General features: G+C 40.0%; 1 protein-coding gene across 1 annotated transcript; it reads right to left on the reverse strand.

The window, feature by feature from the left end:
• Positions 1-1,490: 1,490 nt before the first annotated feature.
• Positions 1,491-8,216, reverse strand: LOC111583458 (homeobox protein OTX1 B-like). Its single transcript, XM_023292580.3, has 4 exons — positions 7,820-8,216; positions 5,903-6,064; positions 4,831-4,982; positions 1,491-2,955 (listed from the first exon to the last, which is right to left on the reverse strand). The coding sequence occupies exons 2-4, from the start codon at positions 5,997-5,999 to the stop codon at positions 2,161-2,163; spliced, it is 1,044 nt and encodes a 347-aa protein (XP_023148348.1). The 5' UTR covers positions 6,000-6,064; positions 7,820-8,216; the 3' UTR covers positions 1,491-2,160.
• Between the last annotated feature and the right edge of the window lie 1,144 nt (positions 8,217-9,360).

Here is a 9,360-nt window from a genome sequence, read left to right on the forward strand (position 1 = left end):
TAATTTTAAAGTTTCATTTGTTTTCATCTGAGTGGGTCAAGTTGTATTCAGATGTAACCTTGGCTGTATTTTAAGTTGTAAAGATCATTATTATAATGCACATTGGCTTCTTTAGGCTAAAATCCAAGAAGAAGATCCAACAAAAAAGGTGTTAAATCAGAGCTCTGATGGCAATCTAATTAAAATACATACAAGAAAAGCCCAAAAAAAACGCATTCATTTCCATCTTTTTTCATGTACTATTTGAAATGTTTTCACAAATAATGTCCATGATGATCATAACAATCACTGAGGAAATCAATGAATTTGAAAGCTTCACATTTTTTGGCCCGTAAATTCTCATTTTTCACTATGGAGATAAGTATTTGGATTTTGCTGTAAGTAATGGGACTCATTCCTTTAATTGAACAATGAATTAAACAACTAATTTCCATATGTCTTTAATTGTAGTTTTTCATAGTTTGAGAAGCATAATGACCGGTGGACTGCTCTTCAACAGTTCACTCAAACCATAGTTAAACCCAAAGTGGTAGAAAAAAGTTTAGTGTCTACTCACAGAGGTTAGCAAGTTAACGGCTAACACAACAGCAAGATGGAAACACAATACTCAGTCACAAAATTTTCCCGTTTTTTGTTGAGACCCACTAAATCACTGCCGCTGTGCTGACATTTTGTCATCTTTTTATTTACAAGAATTAATTCAATTCAAAGTTCATCAAAAGGAGAAAAAGCTCTACGGGTAAGTTTGATAATTAGCTATTTTAGCTAACTTTCACTGAGGTAGCTTAGTTGCTAGCGGGACTATAATTTTGCACAGTTTATTCAACAGTGTATTCATCCCACTGACTCATATCTGTGTGTGTCTGGACTCTTTATACTCAGAGAGGTTCAATAAAGAGAATGTGAGACACAGTTAATAAGCTACGATAGCTTCCTCTGCTTTGGGCTGTCTGGCTTTCTTTTCCTCAAACATCAACACGACCAAGACACATCGCTATTATGTGTGTCAAAGTTCATGAAAGTTAAACTAAACTTGTCTAAAAATGAGTCACACAGAGTTAATAAATCCATGAAGAGTTGTTCTACTGCTGCTGGGGAATCCACTGATGGCGATGGTTTCATTAAGACAAATACATTTTGCTGCAAAGTTTTGTAAAATTTCTGTGCAAAGAGATCAAACTAGGTGTGTCTATCTGTGTATGTGAACACTGTATACATGACAAAGAACAAAAAAAGATTAATTTTTAAAAGGAAGTGTAACAAATACTTATTCCTGCTGTCTCTTGTGTGACGCATCTTTAGCTCTGAACTTGTGAAAATAATAATGATCAAACAGTTGTTATTGTGGCCCTATCTTCACCTTTAAACCAGTAAAACCAGTTCAGTATAATTAGTTTTAAAGCTGCTGATTATGTGTTGACAGGCCAACACTGCTCAGCTCACTGTGCTTCACTATGTCTTCTGAAATAACAAATGTTTCACTGGACTGCTCATGTTTTAACAAGACTTTATTATAAAGACACGAATGTACATCTTTCAAATTTCAATGGAATACTGACATTGCGTGTCTAATTCACATTTTTATTTTCTTTCCTCCGCAAAGAACAAATAGCAAAATCTTTCACTTTATAAACAAGTGCCGCAATTCAGTCTCCAAAATACAACACCCACAGGCTGGACGATGAGTTTCTGAACAAGATTCAAGTCGGAAATCAAATAGAAATGAACACCAGCAACCTGGAAGTCATAGCAGCATCCTGTGTTTGAAAAAAGTCCACTCAAGAGTCTAATAACTGATTATGTCATCTTGTTTCTGTCAAAGTTGATGTTTTTATCTTTTGAAGAATAATCACTGAGGCGATCCCAGACATTTCAGTGAGCTCTTACTATTAAAGGCCTTCAGAAGTTGTAAATGGGTCAGTTTCTCTTGAGTTCTGGAGTAGAAAAATAATCCTGGATGAGTGGTTCCACTGATAACCAGAGTCGAGCTGGAGGCCTGCTGCTCAGGCTTCAGATATCTGTGCATTGTTTCAGTTCATTCACAAATATTTTTTTTTAAAAAAACGTCTCTACTATTAGTTTAAAGGATCTTCAAAAATAAACCACCAACAACAAAAAGAATACTTCTTTAAAAGCAGAGAAGAAGAGAAACACATGAAGTCACAGCACTTGGAAACGCCATGAGGCCTGGTCTTTGTAGTCCAAACAGTCGGAGGCGTTGAAGTTGAGTTTCCAGGCAGAAGCCGCCGCTGTCTGCTCTTTGTAATCCAGACAGTCTGTGGAGTTGAAGGCGAGGCCCGGAGTGCTGTACGCCTGGTGGTGGTGTGGTGGGTGGTGGTGATGGTGGTGGTGACCTGACGTCTGGCCGATGTGGTGGTGCGGGTGTCCCGACATGGAGCTGCCAGTCATGGGGCTGAGCTGGTGCGGGTGGTGTGGGTGGTGGTGGGAGTGCATGGGTGCCAGGTACGAGCCGCACTCCACCCCGCCAAAGTAAGAGCCTGACGCTGAGGCCGGGTAGCCCTGGCTGTAGGCTGCTGCCGTTTGGCTGTAGGACACCGGGTAGGAGGGGGTGCCTCCGGTGGCAGAGGAGGACACGGAGCGCTGCATGCAAGAGGCGCTGGTGGGGGCGGCAGGGTCGGGCAGAGCGGCCGGTGCCGGGGCCGGGGAGATGGGCGCCGGACTCCAGATGGACGACACTGGAGCAGTGACGGAGGTAGAGGTGCTGATCAGACCAGGCCCACCAAGACCAGAGGACACGGAGGAGGAGGAGGAGGATGAAGAGGAAGAGGTGGAGGAGGAGGAGCTGGACACCACCGGTGGGGTGAACTGACCGCTGCTCTCTGAACCGGTGCTCTCTCTGGTTGGAGACGACTTCTTCTTCATTGGTTTCACCTTGGCGCTGTTGCTGCTCTGCTGCTGCTGCCGACATTTGGCTCGTCTGTTCTTAAACCAGACCTGAGGAAGGAGGAGACGTCCAAAGGTCATCATCACATGTCGACAGGGTCAGAGATAAAAAAAAAAAGCAATAACAGTAAAGCGTGATCAAGGTAGCAGAAACTAAACCCTCTCTGCTGTTATTTATTAAGTTCCCTCATACATGATCGCACTGAGAAGCTCTGACCTTTCACCTCTGCTCCAGCATCTGCTATGACCAGCACCAAATTAAAAAATATTTAATACACATATGTTCCTATGGTGCAGGACACATTTCAGCAGAACATCAAAAAAGTCTGAAGGATCATTTCATCTTAAAAAAAAAAAAAAAACAAAACGCTTCAAACATATTTTCTGACTTCACTTCCTGCATGCACTTTTGGTTTTACTGCTCAGTTCTGTCCCAACCTCATTACTTTATGTGGTGCTTTCAGAAATAATGACATTTAAATTTTACAGCAACACATTATTTTCAAAGTGCCTTTGTTAATCCATATACTTTATTACGAACAGTCTTCATGGGAGCTATTTATTTAGTGGATACTGTTCCCGCTGTTCTCTGACGCTTTATAACCTCAAACCGGGACCAATACTAAGACAAGACTTTTAACTATGTGGTTTTGTTTTTGCTTTGGAAATCTCATCCTTTAATTCATGTTGTATTTTGCTGTGAGTAGGGATGAAGGTATGGAAACACTGCCCTGACTGCTCTGTAACTTTCCTTTAATGCGGTGATCATTACAAAATAAAAATGACACAATGACATTATATAACTAAATGAGTCATGTTGATTCATGTAAATTAAATTATGAAAAACTGAATGTTAAGGTGTTTGAATAAAAATGCCAATTCAACCAGTGTGGTTTTTCAAAGTAAAATAAGCATGAAATTCTAACAAAGTGACAATAATTTAAGTTTTTTTCTTAATAATTTTCAAACTTTATAAAATCGAATTTTCTAGACGTAGAAAAGTTTGTTGCCTTAGTGAGTAACCACAGAAATGAGAACCTAATGGGTTAGCAAGACTGATACACAGTAAATAAAAGTGTAAATTAAACCAATACACAAACAAATGTGGCTGCATTTCCAATCAAACAAATAAAAGCACACACACTAGTAAACTTATTGATGTTTGTTATTGTGCACCTGGACATGAACTGCATTAATTGCCATGGAAATCTACATCTACATGAAAGCTTTAAAAAGGTAAAGTATTTTCTCATATCACTAATGCTCGTTATGTGCGACTGATTGGGAATAGTAAACGGAATTAAATGCTTCCACAAAACTGCTGTTCAGACGGTGGTGGTAGCTGGGCCTGCAGGTGAACAGTGAAGGCTGTGGCCTGTCAGCAGCAGCAGAAAGCAGAGAGGCAGCAGCCATAATTGCAGCTTTAAGCCCAGCAGAGGGCCGCTAAAGCCGGCCGTGGAAAACCTCTCAGAGCCTTTTTTAAAGACAGCTCACCACATCAAAAGCTGGTCCTCCACTCCGCCAGTAGCCCAGCCAAATTATCCCCTTTTATTAAAGACTTGTCTCTACTTGATCAATAATAGCTGAACATTTTTTGACTCACATTGAAGCCAATCATGCGGAGGCCTGAGGTGAAAAGTGGCTCCAAAAGTTCAAACCGGAGCTCAGATGCGTAAAAACACAGCGGCTTAGTGGATGTAGGAAATTACAGTAAAATATCAAACTTAGCTGAGAGGAAGCCCTGAGTGTGACTTCCACAAAACGTCGAAAAAAATCTGGCACCTTTCCCCGAAGTGCGTATCTGCTTTTTAGCTCTCAGGAAATCATTAAAACAGATGCAGGTATTTGGTTAAACTCAGCATTTCATTCTTCCAAATAAAATAAAGTCCAAAGCATTCAAAACCCGCAGTCTTTGTGAATGCTGACCTGCACTCTGGACTCCGGCAGGTTGATTTTCAGCGCAACCTCCTCCCTCATGAAGATGTCCGGGTAGCGCGTCTTGGCGAACAGCGACTCCAGAATGTCCAGCTGCGTCCGGGTGAAGGTGGTCCGCTCCCGGCGCTGCTTCCGCGGGTTGGCTGGAAGAACAAAAAAAATAAAAATATAAAAAATAAAATCATCAGTCACACTATCGAAGACTGTTAGACATTGTTTAAAAATCCCCTCAAAAATTAGAAACTGAATTCAAACGTGTGACCGCGAGCCCTGGCACTCTGCAGCTCTGTGCGTAAAAGAGGTTTTTGAATTCTCAGCTTAATTCGTGCCGTATCTTTATTACCATGTTTACCTTGGTAATTATAGTTTCCACATGCAGAAGTCTAGTTTTACATCTATTAACTTTTTCTCATCAGCTTCCATTATTCTAAATAAGAGAGTTTTTTTTGTTTTGTTTTGTTTGTTTTTTTAATAAATCCGGGACAGTGTGTGAGAAATTTCAGGCTAAAGCAGTAAAAGTTTTGTTAAAAAAAACAACTGACTTCACCCGAAATGCGCCACAAACACAGACTAAGACTCAGAGTTTAACTTGAGTAAGACTCTTTTTTTAAAATATCAAACTGATGGAAGCAGGCTTGAGTAAAGTCCAGCTCTTTACCAGCTTTTACGAGTTTAAAGTGACTTCAAGAGTTTAAAATAATTTCTTTCGATAGGAACACGGACTTAAATCTCCCAATGAGACTACAGAAATATTACAGAATGCAGCTAAAGTTTGTAATAATAATTGTAATAATAATTGTAATAATAATAATAATAATAATAATAATAATAATAATAATAATAATAATAATAATAATAATAATAATAATATTTATTAATTAAAAAAGATCCATCGCTGCATGGCTACATTATGAAAACACAGCCTGCGTTTAATTGCATAAAAATATGAGTAAGAAGTTTCGACACAAGCCTTTCCTTTCGCTACTGTGAGTGAATATCATTTTGTGGCTGCATTTTGAGTTCTTCTGCTCTGCGGTGGCTCCGGCTTTCCGGGGCTCCGTACCTGGGTAACCCACGGACGGGTGCAGCAGGTCCATGGCGGCTCCGCTCAGGCCCAGTCCGTTCATCCCGTACGGGGCCTGTTTGAGATAAGACATCATGCTAGAAGCTCGGAGTGGAGACCGGAGTCTGGACGGACAGGTGCAGGTCCCGGTGCTCAGGTCCTCTGGAGGAGACAGATGCGCCAAAATGAGTAAAGACCGAGGAAAGAAACACAGGCCGAAAACAGGCCAAAGTATTGAATGCGTAACCAAATAAAAACGTCTTTTTAGACCATTAAACTTACAAAACATCAAATAATCTTTACTAAACCTGCACGGTCACAAACTAACCCGGAAAGCTCGAATCCTGCAAACCATTTGTCTTATAAAACACTGAAAACACACTATTACGCAATCAGATTATTTCAATTATTTCAATTAGATTTTTTCTGATAAACTCCATTTAAAATCCCGATTTTTTTCACATTATAAATGCTATTAGCAACGAACAGTTTTCATTATTAGAGAAAACGCAGAACTAAAATAACACAAAGATGAGAGATTTAAAGTCCATTGTACACATTTAGTTGGATGGAAAACTGCTCTGCGCGTCTCATTTACTGTTAACGTGTAAATAAAAGAGAGCGAAGAGTTTGAGAGGAAATTCAGCAGGAGGATGTGAACTTTTTCTGTTATTTCTTCAACCTCCCAGCAGCCAAATTCATGTGTGAAAGCAGGCCTGCGCTTTCTATGAGACCAGATAGCATCAGTTTGGTGAGTGTGAGCAATAAGAAGAATTAAAGGTGAAAACTGTCAGCGGGTTCAGTCTGATCTCACGGGAGAAACACTGATTTAAAAAAAACAACAAGGTGCCCAAACATGAGGCTGCAGTCACACATCAGCTCTGTTATCTCTCACATCTTCATTAAGCTTTCATTAATCCAATAGCTCAGAATTAAACCGACCTGTGGAGCTGAAATTAAAGGCCACTCGAGACTTTTCTCACCTCCTGATATCTCTGCTGGAATGCGCGTCTCCAGAGTTCCTCCTGGATTATTCATTCACGAAGACGCAGATTTTATTTATTTTATTCTGAATTAATGATGATAATTTATTATCATTATTTTTTAATTTGGCGTTTTATTTTCTCACGTTTTCCCAGTACAAGTATTTAGGCTAGCTGTATTTAAATCACTGTGCTGACTTTTAGGTTATATTAGGATGCTTTTATATCACTTTGCAGAGCTTCTAATATGACTAAAACTAAATAAATTCTTTTTGCGCAAGATAAAATGTTAACAGAAAGAAGAATAAATACGTTTAAATAAAAAAAGAAAAAAAAAACAGATATCCAGGGAGCATTTCTCAGCCGTTAATATCCCGCATGTTTGATGATGTTTTCCAGCTTTATTACACTGTTAATAGTGGAAAACAATGTATTTAGATAAGAATTTCCTTGTAGCAGTTAAAGGATCAGATCCAGCGGCCCGGGCCTCCATGGAGCTGAACCGAGGCTCCTAACGCCTGACTTATTTCCATAACCACAGGAATCACGCAATGTAAATGCCGCAAAACTGTGTGCAAATGAAGTCCATTGCAATTCAGATTAGATCTACAGGACGACAGTTAGCAGAGCTCCTTATCAGAGGAGGAACCTGGACAGGAGCTGCAGCTGAACTCTGCTCCTGCAGCTCCAAACATCACGTCCAGCCACAGGGGAAGAGTTTCCAGCTTCATAATGGGGTTAGTTACTCTTATTATTGAATTATTGCTGGGACAAAACCGATGTGAAAATGATTTAGTTTAAACTTCTATTCAGGCTGACACGGAATATTTCCTTTAGAGAAACTAAATCGCAGAAAATAATCGCGAATACTAGACTATAAAGTGTCAGGGAAAACAGACGATAAACAGACTGGATGAATGGAATAAAGCCTCACCTTATTCTGGCTCCTTATTTAAAACTCCTGTTAAACGTCAAACAAATGAGATCCAGAGGTTGAGGGGAAATATCCACATGGAGGAAACTTTCTGTTGATGTCTGGCAGACGGAAAGCAGCTCCGCTTGTTCCTGGCAGCTGCTACAAAAAGAACATTTCAGGGCAGAAAAGTGAAAATCGACCGCAGCTCCTTGGCTCTCCGGCGCAGCTGACGGATGGAGATTGATGCTGGTCTCCGAGGCCCGCAGCTCTAAGAGTGGAGGAAGCAGGAGGCTCCGAGGCCCGCCGGCCAATCACGACGCTCTGCTGCTGTACTGGCGACGCGGCGGACCAATCACGACGCGAGTTTGACGCGTAAACACCCGCCCCCTTTCCGATGGAACGCACAGCCACGTGATGCGAGTGAAAAGTTTGAGTCAGAAAGTTAGAGGAGTGAAACTAACGCAGGGAGATAGGAGTTAAATAATGTCCAGGACGAAATAGTCAAATTAAAGCCTAATTATCAGCTAATAATGTTTTTAGCAATTAATTAACATGTGTTTAAAGCGTCCTCCGTATTTAGGAGAGGAAAGAGACACATGACAACGTGGAGCTTATTTATTTTCTCTCTGCTAACTGCAAATTAGCTTTAAAATGCAGGCTGTGGAAAACCCTAGAAATCTAAAACTGTTTGTGACACATTCATGTTTTAGGTAACAAACTATAAAATAAACATTTTCGGTTGCAGGAACTTTCCAACTAGCTGTAAACATTAATGATTGTTTTACTTTTAATATTCCTGCACTAATATTCAGCTTAATTTAAACTTCAGTAATACAGGAAGCATTTTTTTAAAAATCCCTGGTTGACATAAAAAAAACTTCAATCAGCTGATTCTGTTAAGAAAATGTATGAAAAAGAAAACACTGCTATAAATAAACTGATTTGGCACTAAAAAACAAGACAGCAGCTGATAAAGCAGAGCTGCTGCTGTCAGGAATTATTGGAAAAAGCCTTGAATGGAGATCAAGACATTGATTTTAGCCATGGAATGTAATTAATGCTGTAAATGTGTCTCTCCTACATACTTAATAATAATATTCAGGACTGTTGAAGCTTTTTGCATAAAGAAAATGTGCTCCAGCAAATAAAAAGTAGGAGCAACTCTATTAGCAACTTAAAATAAATTAAGCAATTCATAAGTAAGCAGATGAATTCCCTCCCTATAATCATGAATTCAAATCATATCCAGGACCTGCCAGCTGGGAAATTTAGCCTCGTGGCCCCCGAGGCCCTACAAGAATCATAGAACAAAAAGAGGGGAAAAATAGCATGTTGTTAAGAGAAATTAATATGAATAAGCGGGGAATCTTTGTTGTCTCATTTGGGCTTAAATTGGCTGCAGTTGACAGCAACAAAGCCAGTGACTGATCACAAGTATCAAGATATCAAATGGACGGAGTCATTGTTGTTGTGAGGGCTTTTTGGGGGTCTAATCCCAAATTGCAGGAGTATTTTCTTAATGCTAAGCCCGTAAATCCAGGGATCAGGCAGCCTGAAGA

Source organism: Amphiprion ocellaris, chromosome 4 (genome assembly GCF_022539595.1).
Source record: "Amphiprion ocellaris isolate individual 3 ecotype Okinawa chromosome 4, ASM2253959v1, whole genome shotgun sequence".
NCBI classification, from domain to species: Eukaryota; Metazoa; Chordata; class Actinopteri; family Pomacentridae; genus Amphiprion; species Amphiprion ocellaris.